The 22,289-nt window shown below is 39.0% G+C and overlaps 1 protein-coding gene across 1 annotated transcript in view; it reads left to right on the top strand.

Moving 5' to 3' along the window:
* The first annotated feature begins 314 nt into the window (after window positions 1-314).
* LOC127650830 (glutamate receptor ionotropic, NMDA 2D-like) overlaps window positions 315-22,289 on the top strand; it is a 62,967-nt gene continuing 40,992 nt past the window's right edge. Inside the window, exons 1-4 of the mRNA XM_052136471.1 lie at window positions 315-512; window positions 603-863; window positions 11,363-11,629; window positions 21,117-21,445. Of these exons, the coding sequence (XP_051992431.1) occupies window positions 315-512; window positions 603-863; window positions 11,363-11,629; window positions 21,117-21,445 (1,055 nt within the window). The remainder of the gene's footprint in view (window positions 513-602; window positions 864-11,362; window positions 11,630-21,116; window positions 21,446-22,289) is intronic.

The following is a 22,289-nucleotide window of genomic DNA, read 5'->3' as shown; positions in this document are numbered from 1 at the left end:
AACTAATCCAATATCCTCCACTGCTCGAGATTGGTCAGGCGATCACCACACAGGAGGATCATTCTGCATCTACGGCAACCTCCTCATTTTACGTGTTCTTTGTTTGCAGTACTCTTTGTAGGCAGAAATGATACTTTGCTTGCGTGCAAATTGATTACATTTTGTTGTCGCCTTTTAAGAATTTTTAATTGCAAATGCAAGCAAAACTGTTGCACTGTACGGCCTTGTACTGTTTCTAACATTCTTTCTTTTCTCCTTTAAGGTTTTGTTCCTGTTTACAACGCTACACACCCAAGTGACACTTTGCTCTTGTCATGGCTGCAAGGCCCGCTCTTTCATTCCTATTGGCTGTGCTGGCATGCACTGGGCCGGCCCAGCCCTCCCCCCCACTGCTGCTCCGTCCTCGGGAGAGAGAGAGGGACTCGGGAGGGGCTTCGGGCGGAGTCAACATTGCTGTGGTCCACTCCGGCTCCTCCCACCTCCCGGAAACGAGCGCCGGGGTGGGGGGTGTGGTCGGCTCTTCTGCGGCAGGCTCTGGCTCCGGTGCCGGGCCAAGTAGCAGCTCGGGGACGGGTGTTCTGAGTCGGGCCTGGTCGGGACAGGTTGGTGAGAGTGTTATGACACCTTGGGGGCCAGCTAATGTCATCTGGCTGGCTGTGAATGAGAGCAGTCCAGGGAGCCTGTTGCTACAGTTGTGTGAATTGTTGGCGACCACTCCACTGCAAGGCCTTGTGTTTGAAGAAGAGAAGCCACCTCCGCCCAACCGTGCACCATTAGCACCAATGCTGGAGTTTGTCTCGGCCCAAACAGGAGTGCCTGTCATTGCAGTGGGGGGAGGGGCCGGCCTGGGGAGGGAGCCACAGGTAAGAGTTAACATTCTTTCATAATTATCTGGCAGTTTCTTTTTAAATATGTCCTAACTGGGAGCGATACAAATTTTTTAATTTTGTTTTACATGTATGACTTTATTCTGTAGCTACTCCCAAAAACCGTACATGAGCATGTGGCGCAGCTGTAAATGCCTATAAAACTGAGATCTGAGAATCCCAAAAGGATGACCCAAATTCTCAAAAGATCTCAAAACTCCACTCTCATACAGGTCGCAGAGTGTAACAAACCCCTTACAATCCACTCTGACCAACAGAAAGGGGACTTATTGATACATAATTTTGGGTTTAGCCATATGCATGAGGCAACATATAAATAAATGTCTGAATTAAATACTCTGGACACTCTTGTCAAAATCGTGTGCAAATGTGACATAACGGAGTGTGACTTAACTTCTCTGGTTAGTTTGATAGAGAGGCTTTGCAATGGTGAAATAGGGGAAAGGACCTCCTGTTCAATGGAAAACCAGGGAGGGGCTCTTTCAGGTGGAAGCACCCGATGAGCCAAATGTCTGAGATCGAATGCATAATAATAAAACAAAATCATGGGTAAGCCTAGTCCACCTTTGTAAATCGGCCTATGTAATTTGTTGAAATGTAGTCCTGGACATTTACTACTCCAAATGAAGGACTTTGCGATTCTATCAAATTGCTTGAAATAAGAGAAAACTGACTTTGTATCCAGAGAACTTGAAAAAGGAATTAATAATTCTGTGGAGGCAAGGCATAAATCTAGAAGGGTCAGAGACAAATAATAAAATATCATCTGCGTAAAGCAAAAGCTTATGCACCACACCTCCCGCCACCACCCCTGGAAAATCATCTTCCTTTCTTATCGTGGCTGCTAATGGTTCCAGGGCAATACAGAGCAATTATTGGGAAAGAGGGCATCCCTGACGGGTGCCCCTATCCAGAGAAAAATAATCTGAAATTAATCCATTTGTTTGTACTGCTGCTACAGGGTGTCTATAAAGTAACTTAATTCAACCAATAAATGTACTCCCAAACCCAGACATTTCCAAAATCTTAAAAAGATAATCCCATTCTACCATATCAAATGCTTTTTTGGCGTGAAGTGAGATGGCAGGGACCAGAGACTGATCATTCGCAACTGACCACATGATATTAATGAAACACCTAATGTTATCAGAAGAGCTGTGGCCCCGAATAAACCCCACCTGATCTATGTAGTTATCATAACTTAATCGGATAACCAACATTTTTGACTAAATTTTCACATCTAGCTGAATCAGGGAAATTAGACTAATGTCACAATTATGAAATCTCTTCATGGAAGAGAAATATACAGTGTGTTATAAATATATATATATATATTGTATGGAAATATGTTGACTATACCAGCAGTGACATGGACAAGTGATGAGCAACAGGACATCTTGTTGTTTGTTTGGTTTCTATTTTTTGCCCTTGGTAGTCCAGCCCACTGTTAAATCTCATTGGTCCAATATTCCACTCCAAACAACTTTAGAGCACAACAGTCTGTTTCCAGATGTAATATACCATTTATTTCCTCTATTGGGAAATTAATTATTGTCAATACCTTGTAAGCCTTTAACACGTTATTTCATCTTCAATTTGAAAAAACTAATTCCTCCCATGTGGGGTATTTATCAACATAGAAATCATAGCAAGCATAGTATACAGTAGCCTATGTAAAATATCGCCTTTTCAATAAATATATCCTTTATATTAAATATATCCCCCAAAATATTTCAAATAAACAGTACATATGGCCTATCTATAATTAATTAACAACCTAAATCTCTCTCTCCTGGATGCATGCAGAAACTGCGTGGGCACGTTTGGACTAAACGTCATCTTATCGGAATAATTTTCTTTGAATTCTTTAATAATTGTTAATTTATTTAGTTTTATTTTAATTATTTGTTTTAATTAAAGATATGCTCAGTCATAACCTGGCAGCATCAAATCTGCATTAATGCATAATATCTAACATTAATTCAGTGAAGGCTTGGAAACAACTGAGAAATACATTTTTTACCATTCAGGATCAAAGCACATATGTTCTACTAAAAAGAGTGAAGTTCCATTTTTTGGGAAACAGAAAGTGTAACCAAAAATGTACTTTTATAAAGTCACTGGTCTTTGGTTTGACCCAAAAATGATTGGAACTGGTTACCAACATAAAAAAGAATTTTTGTTTTTGTTCCTTGAACCACTTTTAGTCTACTTTTTAAGTTTGTATTGTTATGATTCACCCTGCTGGTTGTTTTGTTTAATGGCTTAAAACTCTTTTATGAAGGATTTTATTAAATACCTATGCAGAAAATTCATGGTAAAAATACTTCCTGGCGGCTGAAAAAGTGTACAGGCACTGTTGTTTTCTATCAAACATCAAATACTGTATGTTCTGAATTGCCTTGACTGTGTCAAGTCGCACAGCAGTTTCACATTCAGTGTGGATGAACAAATTGCAAGAAACTTGTCACATCACACCTGGTTAGAACACAGTGTTAGATTTAAAATTCATAAAATTGATAGAATGGAAGTATACAACCACAGGCATGAGTCTGTACAGATTGTGAATTGAAATGGAGTAAAGTTAATTTCCATTTCCTTTAGACTTAATTATTTTATTATTATTATATATTAAATTATTATACTATAACACTTTTCCCCGGAGATTTATTATTGCAGTATTTGTTAATATTTCAGCGATAACCTCAGTTATCCTCACAATCCATACTGCAATGACTTGGAACAACAGAGATGTCTCCCAGATATGCCTCTTCCAGTTTTATTCAAACAGTGCCAAATTATTTAAATTAATAAGCATTAGTCAACAATAAAGTTCAGCTGTTTTTTTTTTTTTTAAGAGTGAATGGAAAGGGCTCTTGTAGAAAAAACAGAGCAAAATATTTTTGTGAAAAAAAGGAAAGGTTTTGAAATTATTCTGAATACACAAACAGTATAAATTTGGAAGAATAATCCATTATAATCTATACCAAATCAATGCACAACATGTTGTCTTGACTTAGCAGACGCTTGCATATATAATGGTAATAGATTATTGACTGTTCTGTACAGAGTTTGACCCCACATACTTTGTTACTAGCCCATCTACAACTATGCCACAAATCCTCTATTTGCAGTTAAGATTTAGCATTGGTGGTTGATTTGTATCCTTAGATATATGTAAAAGAATTTACTTGAAATTCCTTTGCCTACAATGATCATTGTGTTTAAAGGTGCTAGAAGCTCTTTCAGCCGTTTTTTAAGTTCTATTTGAAGTAATATTTTGGGTTCAGTACAAGTTAAGCTCAGTCGACAGCATTTGTGGCATTATGTTTATAACCACAAAAATGTATTTAGACTCCTTTTCTTTAAAAATTGCAAAAATATAGGTTACAGTGAGACGCTTAGTATAGAAGTGAATGGGGCCTTTTAAATCTGTAAACGTTTAAAAATTAACTTTTTAAAAGTATAACCACAAGATGTAAACAATATGCATGTTATCATGATTTAAGTGTGATAAAATTGCTTACAAACCTTTTCTGTGTTAAGTTAAATTACAATTTTACAACTTATAAGGATGTACCTATGAACGCTGTAAACCCTAAAATGACACTTTACAGCTCTATTTATTTATTTATTTTTGAAGGAAGGGCCAGGTTGAAGTAAATTCTTTGTGCTAATCAACGCTATGCTACAAATGCTGTTTATTGAGCTTTACTTGTACTGAACACCGAATATTCCGGAGTTAAACTGTCACCATCACCTCAACCACAACCTCTCTCCAAACCCTCTTTACAAAGACCCAAATGCGCAAGAGGATTCACAGGTAGATAGCTAAGTGTTCTGATTGGCTTAAAGATGATGGGATGCTCCCAGATTCTGTTTTGCTCTTTACTAGGGCTGCACCTAACGATTATTTTTTTATCGATTAATCTAACTATTTTCCGATTAGTCGATTAATCTAATGACTATTACTTTTTATTTTCATTACTTGATTAATATAACAATTAATTAACCCAAAATCAATATAAAAAACTTTATTAATATTTCAATATTTTAATAAATGATCTTCTCTTAAACACAAGCAAATGTACAAGAAACAAAGTGTGCAATGCAGGGCATTATTCCTCAACAAAAATAGCCCCGTCTTAACTGGTAATCTCCATTTTACAGTCCAACATTAATTTTATTTTGGAGAGACTATGTTTGTAGCAGTCAAACATAAAATCTCTCCAAAATAAAATTGAACTCTTAGCAGGTTGCACAATGTTTTGATATTCCTCCTGAAAGTCACTTTCACACATTATATTAAGGCTCTCTGATTAACTCACAAGCCCTAATTTCTCATGAAGGAAGACTTTGAGATTCTGTTTCTTGGATGTTATCATCTCCACAGAAATAGAGCAGGGCATCTCTGTCTCACTGCCTGTTATTAACACTGCGTGAATAAACCCACAATGACCACACATATTTGCCATTACATGACTGTTAAGTGAAACTGGAGCACTTCTGCGTTCACAAAATGAATCCGTTTATACCGTGTATATATTTTCGCAGGAGTTTTGCGCAAGCCTCTGTAGACGGCGGGCTCATCAGAGCGCTTGAGAAGTGTTTCATCTTCACACGCGCTCAAGTGAGCTGCTCGTGTGACGTCAGCGGTGCGGTTCCATGAGATGTTTGGAGTTCAACTGAATGAGACACAAGTGCTTTTTCCTACTTTTTCCTCATGAGACATCATGCAGGGAAAGACGAGGCTGAATCCAGCTTCTTAATCAACTGCTTTTTATTCAGTAAAGGGGCCTCGGACACTACACAACTATCACTGGCGAGTTAAATGTTAAAATTTACTTGCCAGTGGCTAATAACTAAGGTTTTTTGGTCGCATAGTGCAAAATTTACCCGCAATTTAGAGTGCTGAAAATCTATTTTAAGTGACTATTACTAACAGAAACACGTGTTGTAATACTATGTCATGTTTGGGTGGGGATAAATGTAAACCGGACTTACGGTGCTGCCGCCTTAACAAGTGCTCCGGGATGCGTTCGCTTCGATACGATAAGCCATTTCCAATTTGCATATATTATACAGCACCACATTTTTAGGTGGGAATCCATGCTTAAACCAGGCGCTGCCATTTTAATTATTCCATTGTGATGCACCGACGCATGTTATGCAAATTGATGTATTTCTGTAATCGATGACGTTGATTATTTCGATAATTCGTCCCAGCCCTACTCTTTACAGAGTTTTTAGGGCAGTCACAGTTTCACAGAGACAATTGTGATTTCTAAGGACACCTACTTCAGTGTTCTCTATCAGGTAGTGGGGACGTTTTATGCATGCAATAAATTTTTTGTTGCATAACTTGCCTTTAATATAAATGCAATGAATATTTATTAAGATAACATTGTATTTTCAGAGTAAGGTGCCATCAGCAACTGAAAATACTGTGTGTAGAAGGGGTGTGAGATTTCAGCTGTTTTGTATCCGCTCAGTGATTACAGTGTGCAAGTGTTATTCTTCCACAAACACATCCGGTAGATCTATTATGTTCAGAAATGACTCAGTCAGAGGCCTTTTGATGGTCTCTTTTGTCACTTAAGCCTTTTGTTGTCAACACATGCCCTGGCTTTAAAAAATATTCAAAATCTCTGTCTATTTTACACTTTTTTTCTGCTCCTGTGAACTAACACCGTCTGGGCTTGTTTGGTAAAATTATTTTTTAAATGATTCATTCTGCAGTAACCAAGTTCTGCTGTTTACATGTGGCGGTGGACTCAAAAATATACAGTGTCACACCACTTAATAAGATTCCTGCATAATTAAGATGACCAATTAAACTCAAATAATTTTCATGCTATCTGTGTTGTTTTATTTACACTCAGGAGAGAGCCTTTCTGCTGTCATTCTCTCCTGTGGAAAAATATTACATTACATTTTCATTTGCTTGCTTAGACTTTTATTAACTGCACTTAGAAACGCTTGTGTGTTGTGGATTGGTGAGAGAGCATGTGCTTGGAGCCATGCCGTTAACTCATTCTCGCAGGCCATCAGTGATGTCCGTTACCTCTCCACGAACCCACCAACCAGAGCACTGCACAAAGGGGTCATTTAAGTAGTTTAATTAATATAAATGGACAATATTTAATTACAACAGCTGTTTTTATTTGGTTTGAGAAGAGAGAAGATGGTTGAGCCTCTAGTTTTGGCACTTGGCTCGCTCTGTAATAGCTGCAAAGTCTAATGCTGCAAATCCAGTTTCAGTTGTTTGAAGGTGATTGATTTCAAGAAAATCAAAGCTGCAGAATCAGAGTAGACTGAAGTCTGTTAGTATTGTGATACTTTTGAAAACACAAACACCTCTGGCACTTGTTTTTCTCCCCAAAGATAAAAACAAACTGTAAAATTGCATACATTGTTTGTATTTTTGGCTGATTTTACAGAAATAGCCTTCCAGTGTAAATGTTTTTCTCCAAAAGCTTTCGATTGCTTAAAATTTATCATTTTTTCCATCTGAACCTCAGTATGGCGCTCAATGAAGTACAAAATAAAATTTGTGTCTCAGGGGCAAGAGCTAGCAAATGCACAACTTCTGGTTCAAGTCTGTTGCAATGAATATGAAATGTTTCACAACACTGGTGTCGAGCTCAATACCACAAAACATAGCTTATGACATTTCAGTGCAATACTGCAATTTTAAATGTCTTGAAGTCTTTCAAATCTCCCTAACAGCAGCACCAACTGTGTCATTGTGGAGTCCAGTCATTTTAAAGACTGTAACCTCTGATTACAAGTGGGCAAATGTTAAAAAGTATATATTGAGAGCTTTTTATGTGTTCCACGAGGAAGACACATTTTTAGACCACTGAGCTCTTATTGTTTCTATATTTGATAGGCATGTTTGAGAAATTGGCACAAAAGCTTCAGAACCTCCACTTCTAAAGCAACTCAAAACTCAAACTCAAAAATAGATGTTCCAGAAGTGTCCTGTAAAACTAAATGGGTCATTTTTTTAAAGAAAGAAAGAAAAAAAAAGACAATTGATTTTGATAAACTAACTAATATAGCTTTGATCGATACATTTCTGAAAATATGATACACATTTTTGGGTGCTGAAAGACTGCAGAACAGGTTGTTCCATTTTTTATATGTAAAAAAATGTAATTGCTGCCTTCAGAAGGTACTTCATTTTACCTAAAGCCATTTAGATGTGGCATTTTGACAAATGTTTTATATGTATTATGTTTATATATCCTTGTAGTTTAAAAAGTTTTAGAAGGATGAACAAATAATGATTTGACAGAAGATTGTGAAAAATGTCAGGCAGTTATCTGTGATTACCTCTCTCTCTCTCTCTCTCTCTCTCTCTCTCTCTCTCTCTTATAATAAATATAATAAAGTCAAAATTATACACCTGCTCCAATTTTGGTGTATCAAATTTATTAGTGTATTTGTTTCAAATACTTAGTTGAAGTGCCTGTGAAAAATAAAACCTGACCCATTTTAGTGCTACATTGCTGCAAGTTACAGTACTACTTTAAGCTCTTTGAGCTTTACAAGCGATTCTTCATTTAAATGTAGAGCGGAGGTGAGCCTTTATGCCTGGTTAATGCTACTCCATTTTCTCCTCACCAGGTTTGCGGCTTCTCTGTCAGGTTATTATTTGAAAGACCCGATGTAATAGCCAAGCTTCATCCTTTGGTCACACAGTGTGAACACATGTAATATTGTAATAAGCATTTAACAAGCATGCTATTACACATACCAAGTGCGTTGAATTTTAAATTCCACTGCTTACATTTTAAATATGTATCATAAACATGCTATCATTCAGTGTGTAATTATGAAACAAACAAAATTCAGCCAGATTGTCAAGGTAACACCTAAGGGGAAATTATACATAAGGGAAAAGCACCATGGAGTTAATTGAGTCTTCATTTCCACAGTAAATGTTTGTGATTTGGGAAAGCTGTTCTAGTTCAAGACACAACTTAACATCAGTGAGTTTAACAGCCAATTGTTTCTTGATGTCATGATTGCTATTTTATTGTGATCATTGTGTCAGGTGTCTACAGACACAAATACTCCCTTCCCTAAGCAGTTTTCTGAGAACACATATATTTTAGTATGTTAACTTCTCTACAGGCATAAATACACTTGACATTTTTCTATAAGCAAATATTTTTTCAGAATATGCTGTTTACTCGCATATGTTGGTAATCTGAGATCAATACAAATTATTTGTCTCCACGTAATTGCATCACTGCAATTGCAATATTTACTGTAATGTGTTGTCTAAGCAGCTGCAGTATGCACAAAACATCTGTACGCAAATGATTCGTCGAAGCATTATAGAGGTCACACTTAGACCGGTTGAATTTGTAAGGAAATATAGCCAATTATAAAGATGGCGCACTTCTCGTTTAATGGCCAGCGTCACTGGCAGGCACAAAACAGTTGTCATGCCACATTTATGATGTATTTGATCATGATTATGATACATTAGCAAGTGTCAGCCTAAGCGTTGCTATTTTTCACCATCAGAAAATACGGATTCATGTCAGAGTAATAAATCTCTCCGAATGTACAGGGGAATGGTCACCTTCCTGTATATATATATATAAATAAAAAGAGCTGAGCAAAACCGAACAGAATGTTTCAAGTCCTAAAGCAGCCAAGGACACTAATGTCACCTGAAACACAGGCTTATGAATAGCAATGAATGCTTTACGCCATGCTGTGTGGGTATTAAGAATGACTGTATTGATCTGAATGAGAAAGAAGCCGTAGTCTTGGAGGAGAAAAGGAGGGAAAAAGACCTGATTAATCAGAAATGGTGAAACATTTAAACATTATATATATATATATATATATATATATATATATATATATATATATATATATATATATATACATATATATATATATGTGACCACAGGGGTGTTTGTTGGGGGTCAGGGTGCGGTTGGTGATTGGGGAGGGATATTAGTTGGGGTTAAATGTTGATTCAATGTGTATGTGTTGTGTTTTTCTCTGTTGTTTATTTTTGAATCATTAAAACTAGACTAGACTAGGGATTTCTTAATCTATTGTTGAGAATTTATTAATGATCATTAATCGTTAACATTAATTGAATTGTTTAATTACTGTTAATGAATTACTGTTAATAACAACTTGTATAGAAGATATATATTTAGTTCATTTTACTTCACGTTGCGATCGTCGTGCAATATTTGGACTTTTGAGTGTATTTATTTATATGAAATTAAATCAAATCATAACATGCTGCGTAAACACCACCGATCATCTTTTCTAAGATAACAACCTCCACATTTTTACCATCAGAGAGAGCCTAATGGTCAACTAGCGTGTTACGACACGTGCGTGTGACTATGCATGCCCAGCCCCCTATCGGGGTAATGAGCCAAGGAGAAGAATAAATGTGACAGTTCGGGACAGAGAGAGCCACATGCAGCTGCAGTGTGTGCGTTTGTGATTTATGTTTTGTTTTAATGTTTTAATTTCTCATTAAACATTATTTTGATGGTTTGTCGGTTCCCTCCTCCTCCTTTCCCATTTTAACCCTGTTACATTGGTGCCGAAGCCTGGGAAGGGGGAGGGATGTTCTGTCGTGGAGTCCTCGCCACTACCAGCCAACCCAGGAGCAGCCGTGGCCGTCCGTCCGGGGACGGAGACGTTACTGCGACCGTGGAACTGAGGCACGCTGCTGTTTCCCCCCATAGATAAAAGAACAGAGAACATAAAGAAAAGCGGATGGGGAGGAGCGTGACCATCTGCCCGGGGCCGGAGGACCCATCATTAGGACCCATCCACCGGGGGAGCAGCGAGTCATCCGCCAGAGGTTGGGGTGTGGCTGAGGGCCGGGCGACAGTGTATCTGGGCTTCGGTTAACCAAGTATTTTCTCTCTCCTCTCTCTCTCTCTCTCTCTCTCTCTCTCACTGTCACTCAGCTTTGCCCTTTCCCTCTCCTAATTTTTTTGTCTTCCCTCACCTCGTCCCCCTCCTCAGCCCTAGAGAGGCCGGGAAAAGCTTGTTGGCAGACGGGCCTTTCCCATACCTTACAAATGAATGGGGAGAGCCGTAAACTTACACCTAACTGTCGCAAAATAGTCTGTCTTTATTGTAGTAAACTCCACACATATTTACATTCAATAACATTTTGGAAAAGTAGTAAAATAGTGGAAAACATGTTGAAGATTAGTGGACAGTCAGTCAATTCATTAAGTGATGAGCTGTTTCCTCTCAAAAGCATCTTATTCAGCACACTCAAGCATCTCCTCCATAGACATCCATAAAAAATAAACAAATCATGCTCTGCTCACCAGTGTACCACCCATAGAATGTATGTAGGACTGCCGCAGTGTGCATTTTGGTACTAGACCTTTTTTGAAGTGTTGCTCTCTATGTATTATTTAAGTTTTATGCATTATTCAAAAAAAAAATCTTCTCATTTTCAGGAGAGTGGCTCCGTCTACTTGCAGTTCTCCTGTTCTACTGCCCTGCAACTGGAGGTCATTTTTGAAGTTCTAGAGGAGTTTGATTGGACTTCATTCTCTGTGGTTACCACACGCCACCATGGCTACGAGGACTTCATGGCTATGGTTGAGGGTATGATAGATGGCTCCTTCATTGGTTGGGAGAGAAAGAGCGTGGTGATGCTCAACCTGACCGATGACCCAGGAGGTGCACGTACCCGCAGGCTACTGAAGGAGAATGAAGCACAGGTCAGGAGAGGGAAAATATATATATATATATATATATAATTTTTTTAGGGATGTCAATTGATGACATTTTTTAATCAAATTAATTACAAGGTGTCCCAATTAATTAATCGTGATTAATCGCATTTAATCGCATATACAAATATTTGTTGAGAAAGCCCCTCATATAACAATAATTCAATATATAATGATTATACATATTTATATCAATGTATAATTATACATAGTTATCTTTAAATATTTAAAAATTATATATATATAAAATATTCAATGTTAATACTCAATCTTTAAACACATCTTTAGATCCCTTAGATCGCATTTGCGCTCTTTATTTTAAACTAAAATAAAAATGATCTTATCATTTACTCACCCTCATGCCATCCCAGATATGTGAATGCCTTTCTTTATTATGCAGAACACAAATCATGATTTGAAGAAGAATATTTCAGTTCTGTAGGTCCATATAATGCAAGTGAAGGGGTGCCAACATTTTTATGCTCCATAAAGCCCATAAAGGCATCATAAAAGTAATCCATATGACTCCATTATACATCCATTACTGTGAGAAACAGATCAATATATAAGTCATTTTTTGCCAGAAGTTCTTCTCCCTGCCCAGTAGGGGGCGATATGCTTGAAGAATTTGAATCACCAAAAACACAAGAAGAAGAATGTGAAAGTGATCTGTTTCTCACCCACAACTATCATATTGCTTCTGAGGACAATGTGGATTACTTTTAAGCTGGCTTATTTTATTTTTTAGCTTCAAAATTTTGGCACCCATTCACTTGCATTGTATGGGCAAAAGAGCTGAAATAATCTTCTAAAAAACTAAATCTGTGTTCAGCAGATGAGAGAAGGTCAGACACACCTGGAATGGCATGAGGGTGAGTAAATGAGGAGAGAATTATCATTTCTGGGTAAACTACTCCTTTAATGGCAGGTTCCATCATGACAACATTCACCATATACTGTGACAACATGACCTGCTATTGGGGCATATTGTCACAAAAGGCCAAAATATGTTCAATGAACTATCTTTTTTTGCTGGGCAATAATGGTGAAAATGTTAAATAGCTTTTTTGTTAAATAGTCAGATTTCCTTGCTTCCAATGAAGCACAGAAGATGCTCTTTGGAACATTCTCAAATCATGCAGCATAATATGGATCATCGGGTTGTTCATGGATCATGATCCCATACCAGCTCTTCTGAAATACATTTTTAATTTACAATTTTCACTCAAATTGTTGATTAAATAAAATAAATATTATAAAAACTATATTAAACTAGGAAAATGTAAAATAGACACATTTACTTGAGTGGACTCAGACTTTTGTTTCAGTCTTTATTATTACTTTGATAATCAACATAAATTAAATTTATGGCTAAGATCTGCATAATTTCAAGTAACATTCCATCTTATTTTTAATCTCTTCTCTTTTACAAATCCTCATGTGAACTCCTCTCCGAACTGTACATTTTTGTGGAATGCATTGGAAGCTCTTAGTCTTTCTCTGTTGCACTTGTCAAGTTCATTATTTTCCTCTGTTTCTTTTCCTTTCAACGAACTGCCGCTCCCCCCTTCTTCGGCTCCTTTTTCAGTTTTTCCATTTCAATTCAAAGTGGCTTCACTGGAAGTGCAATTAACAATTGTATTACCAAATCATTCTTGGTTAATTATAGAAGTATGAAGATGACAATGAAAAAGGGAAAGGCAGCTCTAATTCCTCTAGAGCAATTATTTTGTAGTGTTCCAAAATCAGCACCATATGGTCAAGCTCCTCATGTGTTCTATACGTCGCTTCCACCATAGCTTGCTTTCTCGATTAACCTTCCCGCTCACTGCCCCTGTGTCATTCCACTCTTTTCTTCTTTCCTTTTCTCCACCCTCCCTTACTTTCTTTTCTTTCCTTCATTCGTACTGTGGCCTTTATGTGAAGGCTCCCAAAGAGAAGGAGGTCGTGTGACCTACGAAAGGGGAGACGGCATCCATAATGTTACTGAGCAGTGTGACATTAAATGACAGTTTCCATCTGACCCAAAGGTGGCCAACTCAATTCCCCACAGGACTGGTCATGCCAGCAGACATTCTCTGCATTCAACAACTTGACTGATTAATTCTCCACAGTGTTCAAGCACCAAGACTTTCAGACCCTAATCAGTGACTGATATAGGACCACATTCAAAGTGCAACGGTTAAATGAGTATACAAAATCACTTGATGCTATTTTTTCTCACAGTGATTAAAATGTCTGTTCTGTTTTTGTAATGGCCCAACAGACACTTAATACATCAAAGTACAGATGCTATCATTGAGCTTTATTATAGATGTAAAATCCTGCCTCTGGTGATTTGCTCTTTCACTTTGAAACATAAGCCTAGTAGCTATTTTTTCTTTTAATAAGCTTAACCAAAAAGACCAGCATGTTGATAAATTGTAAACTGCCCCATTATCAGTAATTTCAAAATCAAAATTTTACCTCCTTAACAAGAGTTATGTGGAAAGTTAATGTGTTCCATGGAAGACTAAGGTGGTTTTCACACTGGGCACGTTTGCTGCGGTCTGAATATGAGCATGATTGTTCCTGGTGCCCCCCGCAGTGTTGGTCTGGTTTCAGACTCTTGTATGATCCTGTCGAACCCCGGTGCTTTTACATCATCAACTTGTGTCATCACAAACCTACACATGATGGAAAGCACAACACAGGCCACTATATTTGTGTGTTTTTTATAAATTTTGTGTCAATATTCACACCAGAGTGAATGACACTTGCGCCGCATGTAGTAATTCAGCAGTTGTCCCAGTAGTGTAGTCTGGGCCATATGCACATATACGCTGTATGCTTCCTTTTTTCCCAGGGCTGTTTGTGTATAACGACTTTCCCTTGGTATCCCCACTTTCTTTGTTGCTTCAGAAGTCCATAATTTACTGTCATGTTAGTCTCCCTTTAACTGTATTCAATGGTGTTTTGTGAAACCTGCGATTCTTTGTTATAATTGGTGCAGTATCACTTGAATTCTACTATTTCCCGCCCCTGATATCTGCTGTCACTGCCGCCTGTCATCGACTGAGGAAATTCATGACAGTGAGTGGAGAGAGAGAGAGAGAGAAAGAGAAAGAGAGGAACTCTAACGCTGAAGCAGTATCAGGTAAAATTAATGAGCAAAATATATTTAGCAAAACATCCCTTAAAATAAGGAATCATGTAATTAAGGGAAAAAAACTGCGTTCCGTATAAAATCCATACGCGATGCTTTTTGTCCCATATTTTAGCGCCTCACACCCAAACAGCTGAGAATGTTTCATAAATCAAGATAAATGGACCTGAAACTAACACACCTTTCATGTGAGTTGTGTGAGATATCAAAAAAGTGCTTTACATGGACACTTGACTGAAAATGTTCTTGCATTTCCCTTGTGATAAACACATTTTTATTAAAGCGTTTTTCATTTTAAGTTTAGGGGATGTTCACACTGAGTCCGCATTGTTTTTTTCAATGTAAAGCAACGTCTCGTGCAGGAGTGTCTGTATATAAGGGTCATTCCTACAATTTGGTGACATTTAAGTCCCCAATACAAGTTTGTGCTGTATTTCCATTCTTTAATATCACCAGATTACAATTTTGATTATTATGAATAAAGAATATTATTGTCATTAATATATGTTTTAGGGACATTATTCTCATGTCCCTAAAACGGCACGTCAAACATCTTTTGCAAAAATAAGTGCCCCCTAAATAACATTTTAGGCAGAATGCTGGGGACAACAACACTCCATTCACTTTCATTGCTTATTTTTTTCATATAAAGAATGGGAGGTTGTTAGTCCCCAACAATCCTTTTATTTTCCATGTAAGCAAGAGTCATAGAGGTTTGGAACTACACAAGGGTAAGTAAATAAAGGCAGAATTTGCCTTTTACTTTTATCTCACCTCCAGATTACAAAACACTGCAGCCTTTAAACTTTGGCTTTCTGACAAACATTCATAAACTACAAAAAGCAACCTCTCAGTTTAGTGACTATAAATAGTCTATTAATTCTGCACTGCTTCTTTTGCAACAGTTGTTATAAGAATTGTTGGATGGGTGCAGGTCACCAGTCAACAACTCACATCTCAAGAGTAGTTTTATCTCCCTGTCAGGAGCCTGTGGCTACTTGTCAACAAGTGGGATAAGCAACCCATCTCCAGAATGAAAAGTAACACCTCTACATGTCTAAGCACTTTTGAAAAGTCTGACATATTTGACTTTTTCTTTGATTATTGGAAACATGTGAGAAATCCTTGAGAAAAACCCTTGTACACCACTTTTCCCATGGTTTGGGAGTTTGAAACACTCTGTTCTTGTACAATTTTGTAGCTTTAAAACAGGTAACATAATAAAAGGAGTATTGTGAAGAGCCAGAAGAAACGTATTTGACGAGTTTCTCACAGAAGCAGTGCTGGTTGAGGCTGAATACCTGCACTGTGAGGCAATGTGCCTCAAGATGTACCGCACTTAAATAGCGCTTTTATTCGCAATGACCCGACTGCTCTCGCTCCCCCGTTGCCTCCCCTGTCCCTCGAGGACCTGGGGAACGAGGATGCTTATGGTGAGGACATGGAGCAAAGGTATTGTGATGCTGTACTGCCAGCTCATGTCCCGCAAAAGTCTTCGACTGCCCGACGGCTCTTCTGCCCTCATGCAGTTTGGCATTGGTGAACATGGAGAAGAAGAGGAGAATGATGACAGTGTGTCTCTCACGGCTTTAGACACTGTTGCCTCATCCGGTCAATGGAGGACACTACTTCTCCCCCCCTAAAAGGTGGAGACCATTCTTCGATTGTGGATGTGTCGCTTGTCCCATTCTCACTAAAGCTATAGATGAGCTGGAGCTCAAATGGTCACCTCCGCTAGAGCCAAATCGTTCTCTGCTGGATGGGTGTTTTTCACGTACATTCACAAAATGTGTGGATGCAGCTTTAGCCCCTCTGAAAGTAGAGGGGATGCACATACTCAATTACCTCGACGACTGGCTAATTTGAGCACAGTCAGAGTCTGTGGCGCACTCACACAGGGACAGGTTGCTCGCACATTTGAATACACTTGGTTTATTTGTCAATGTAGAGAAGAGCTCATTAATTCCTAGTCAGGAAATGTCCTTCCTGGGGTTGCATTTGAACTCTGTAACAATGTGTGCTTCGCTCTTGGCCGAGAGAATACACTCGATATGCAGCATGGCAGCGAGTTTCAAATTGTGCAGATCTCTGCCTCTGAAATGCTTTCAGAAACTCCTCAGGCTTATGGCAGCCACAGCATCAGTCAGTCCCCTTGGTCTATTACACATGAGACCTTTGCATTGCTGGCTCAACCACCAAGTTCCCCGACGGGCATGGCGCTATGGGCAACATTGTGTTGTAGTCACCAACCACTGTCTATCTGCAATAGCACCATGGCAGCTCCGGGGTATTACCAGCCTGGGGTCACCTTATGTCAGGTTTCCAGATGCAAAGTAGTCACTGCAGATGTGTCCAACATGGGCTGGGGCAACTTATGTGACTGCTTTCTGGCATTCAGGGAAATGGACGAGTGTGAAACGGCCTGGCACATCAATTGCTTGGAAATGTTGATGGTTATTTTAGCCCTAAAATCATTCGACTCAGAAGTGACGGCATCATATTCTGATTCGCACCGACAACAAGTCAGTAGTGGCATCGCCGGTCAATCACCAGCAATGATGATTCTTGTGCGACGGCTCTTCAAATGGAGTAGTGAGCATCTCCTGTCGTTACGGGCAACCCATGTGCCCAGAGCCCTGAATTTCGGAGTGGACATGCTCTCTCGACAGGAAGTGATCACAGGGGAGTGGAAACTCCACCCCCGATGGTCACGGAGATCTGGAACAGGTTTGGGAGTGCGGCGATAGATCTGTTCACCTCCCAAGAGACCGCTCATTGTTCCCTGTAGTATTCCATGACAGGACAAGCCCCATTGGGTGTGGATGCTTTAGCTCACAAATGGCCAGTGGGTCGAAAGTATGTGTTCCCCACGCTGTGCCTCATTCCTCCACTCCTCTCCAAAATCAGGGAGGAATTGGAAACAGTACTACTGATCGCGCCGAGGTAGCCAAATCAACCATGGTTTCCAGAAAGAGTGGAGCTCTTATATGCGCATCCATGGGAAATCCGACTGAGACGGGACCTTCTTTCTCAGGCTTGTGACACGATTTGGCACCAGCGGCCGGAATTATGGAATCTACATGTGTGGCCATTGAGCGGGTTGCATCGGATGAAGACCTCACACAGGTGATAAAGAATACAGTTTTGGATGCTAGATCCATGAGATGGCTCTATGCCTCCAAATGGAATGTGTTTGTTAAATGTGCAAAACGCGATGTGACGGTCCCTTTAATTGCCCTTTTTCTGTCATTTTGGATACAGGATCGCTTAGATGCAGGTCTTACTCTGTCAATACTAAAAGTATATGTAGCCACTACTTCGGCAAATCATGCAGCTGTGGGGACATGCCAGTAGGTAGACACTGTTTTGTGGTCAGCTTTCTAAGAGGCGCGAGGCGATTGAATCCTCCCCGCCCAGCTACAATCCCTACATGGGACCTGGCCTTGGTGCCTGAAGGCGCTTACTAAAGCCTCTTTTGAACCGATCGAGACTATTGATCTGTGTTCTCTTTCCTTGAAATCAGCTCTCTTATTGTCCTGGCATCTGTTAAGGGGGTGAGTGATCTGCAGGCATTCTCAACGCACAGCTCCTGTCTGGAATTCGGTCTGAGCGAATCTAGAGCCATGCTGAGACCGAAAAAGTAATATTCCCAAAGTGCTCTCTACCCACTTTAAGGTGCTGGTAATCACTTTACAAGACATTTATCCCCCTCCCTTCCAGTCGGAAAGCAACGCTCCCTTCATATGCTCTGTCCAGTCAGAGCACTACACACCTATGTGTCCCGCACAAGCCAGTTCAGAATAGCGGACCAGATTTTTCAGGTTTTGTTTTGTTTTTGTGTTGCTCGAAAGGCATGCCAGTCTCAAAGCAGAGACTGTCACATTGGATTGTCAATGCTATAACACTGGCATACAAATCTCAGGGAAGCCAATGCCAAGGCCCACTCAACGAGAGGTATGGCTGCCTCTTGGGCATGGGAAAATGGTGTTTCCATACAAGAAATTTGCCTGGCATTGGGTTGGGCTTTGCCAGCACCTTTGCACGATTTTACAACCTTGACGTGCATTCGGTGGCTTCACAGATATTGTCTGTACAACAGCATTAATTCATTGTGTTCTATGGTCCGCTTTAAGAACTAAATGAATTCACCTCGCTCCCGGACCACATGTGTCTGTGCATTCCTAGGTCCGCTTAGCATTTCCTATTCAACAATGCAATACTAGGCATCTAGATTTTGAAAGTGCGGTCATACTTCATTTATACTGTCTAATTACTTTACATGCAATATTTCTTATGTCTTGGCTGTGCTTTAGACATTCTAATATAAAGCGGTTCCACACTCGGGCCATACTGCTTGAATATGTATTTACTGTGTTTTCCCTACAAATACATTAATATCTTTGTGTCTCGGCCACACCTTGGACACTCATGATTAAAGACAGATATGCTCTGTGTTTCCTTTAGTGGAACTCTGCTTGTTACCTCACCCCCTCACAACTGTCAGGGCAGGTTGATTTCATTATGTGCTTCCTATAAGCTAAGCGTTGTATATGTACGTCAAAATGTCATGCCCTGCCCCTTCTATAGACTCGGGGTAGTTACAACAAGGTTCACTTTTGAGTGTTTTGTGTCCTTTGTCCAGTACCACGGCATGTTACATACTGCTCTCAATCTTCCCTATATCTCTCTTCATATCCCAGTAATTTAGTTGGTTAGATACTTTAAACGCATAGTTAACATTTTCGTTTAAATTTGTTTTATAATAACGATACAAGACAAACTGGTTTCTATTTCAATTCTTTATTTACATTTTGGTAACTTTGTTAACTGGTTTGGAGTGCACACATACTAGTTGAGTTGTATTATTATTTCCGTTGTTTCTTCTATTTATTTCTGTTGCGTTTAAGTTACCGTTGATGTGGAGAGATGAATGGTGTTGATCCGCGGTTATGGCCATTGGAAGCGGCACTCTGGAGAGTGACAAAGAACGTGGTCTGGGCGGAAACAACAAATTTCACTCCTAATTGATTCCACCCGAGCAAACCAAATGATGAAACGTCACGGGAGAGGGAAATAGATTTTGACAATCTTTTCTTAATATATTTATATATAATTTATAGTTATGGAATGTTAGTGAATTATTTCTTTTGTTATTTTTTTCTTTGTTTTTCTGTATGTAATCCAGATGTATAAATGTTATATGTTAAATGTCATGTTAATGTTTATCCCCTGTTGTGTTTATTTGGGCCTGCCATCTTCCTTATAAGCTTGGTTGTTGTCTCAGTAAAGAGGTCAGTTTTACTCTCTTCAGTTGAGCAATAATTTGAGTTTTGTTCTGTTCATTTGACCTTAGTATTTCAGTCTAGTTTAATTAAGTTATTTGACTGAGTTTTTTCATTTTGTATATTTTCAGATTATTTGTTTGAAAGATTGTGGGTTAAAATAAAGACCCATTTTTTTGTTGAAAAGCTTATGTTCTCGTGTCTGCCTGCTCGGTCCCTCACACAGTTGCATCTGAATTGGCGTGATCCAAAAGGAGTTCAGAAATCGAACGCAATGTCTCATTCCCTACATCTCAGGTAAACGAGGTTATATGTAACCGGAGATGTTTTTTCAGCATTGTGTGCAGTAGTGCACATTTTTTACATGCTGTGTCAGGTTAAAGGAATATTCCAGTTTCAATACATGTAACATGTACATAATACATTAACATGTATAATGTTTACATCCTGTAACTGTACTTTTGAAACAGTGTGTATTTGAGCTTTTATAAACTGGCCCCATTACTTTCATTTTAATTGCGTTACTTTAACATTGTTTTTTTATAAATGAGGGCCGAGTTGAAATAATTTTTTTGTGGTACTCAACATGAGCTTAACACCATGTCTACACCAGACGCAAGTGTAAAAGCCATAGAACCCATTATAATCAATGATGCTGTCTACACTGGAAGCATCTGTTGCAGGGTATCCATCATGACGACAGTGAACGGGTGTCCCAATACATTTTGCGCTGCATGCGCTGGTGCTACTACACAACAATTTAGAATGTTCATGTTGACACGTCTAGTGTAGACAGCCTCAAGCTGTTGCATCGCACCACGTCAACGGATGCGCCCCGGTTTAGACGGGATATAACTTGTATTGATTCCGAAATTACAACTTTTAAAAACACGTCTACAGACATCTGCATTGTTGCATTAACTTTTTTTAGCGCAAGAACGCATTCAGCCTGAATGACCCTTAAAGTGTTTATCTTTTGTGGTAGAGCCTTTTAAAATGAAAAAGGAAACCGTTTGAAAATGTGTTTTTGCTCTACCAACCCTTATAGGTGCGACTCCTATATTGCTCGCAAGAAGAGGCGGAGTACATTTTTAAAGCAGCATGGGCATCAGGGCAGGCCACACCTTCACACATGTGGTTTGCAGTGGGCCCCGCTCTATTAGGACTTGGTCTAGAGGGTCTGCCCAAAGCCGTGTTTGCAGTACGACCCCAGGGATGGAGAGACGAGCCACGTCGAAGAATTGCAAAAGGTGTGTCGGTACTGACGCATGGAGCCATGGCTTTACGTAGGGAGTATGGTGGGGCTCGTGGTACAAGCTTCGCCGGGAACTGCATGATGGATGGAAACCAAACTCAGAGGGTGCCAGACAGGATCAGGTGAGAAACTTAAATTGCTTAGATACGTTAGAGTTAGTTCACCCAAAATGTTTTATTCTGTCATCATTTTCTGTAAGATATAGACCCTTGTGTTGTTCCAAACCTGTTTGACTTTCTTCCACTGAACCAAAGAGGAGAAAGTATTAAGAATGTTGATGCTGCTCTTTGTTCATTCCCATTGAATAAAAAAGTCATACGGGTTTGGGACAACATGAGGGTGAGTAAATGAAGACAGAATTAAAATTTTTGGGTGAAATTTTCTTTTTACACCTTTGTTTGATGTATAGTTCTGTTTCATCCATCAAAATGGGGAAAGGAAATCAATATAGGTCTAAAATAGTCATGCAAGTCTTTTGTAACCATGATCTACCAATGATTGTGAGAAAAAACAACACCCAAATGCATTTTATATCATTACAGTACTGAACGAATGTAGTCTAAACATGCACTATTAAAAATGACACCAAACAATTTTGAAGCATTCATTTAATAATTAATTTAATAAAAACATTTTAGTTTTTTGTAATCTATAACCCTACACACTCCTGCCACAAACTGAAATATTTTTTATTTCAAGTTTTGCATCGCTGGTGTTAAATATGCATGAATACTACTTTGACTTTTAATTTTAGAAGAAATGGCCTCAAACTGGGTGCATCAGGAAAATTTCTGTTTTATCTCTTGCAATGCAATATTCAGAGCAGCAATAACGAACCATGCCAGACAACGCAAATGTGATGACTAAATCAAAACCCTGTGTTGTCTGTTTTCCGGGTTTCCTCTATCTCTTCTTTAGCCATCACCACCATGAGCCCACGTTTTCACACACACACACACACACACA

The sequence above is a fragment of the Xyrauchen texanus genome, chromosome 10 (assembly GCF_025860055.1).
Source record: "Xyrauchen texanus isolate HMW12.3.18 chromosome 10, RBS_HiC_50CHRs, whole genome shotgun sequence".
In the NCBI taxonomy this organism is placed as follows: domain Eukaryota; kingdom Metazoa; phylum Chordata; class Actinopteri; order Cypriniformes; family Catostomidae; genus Xyrauchen; species Xyrauchen texanus.
The sequence above is the reverse complement of the archived record's forward strand: the minus strand, read 5'-3'. Positions and strand labels throughout refer to the sequence as shown.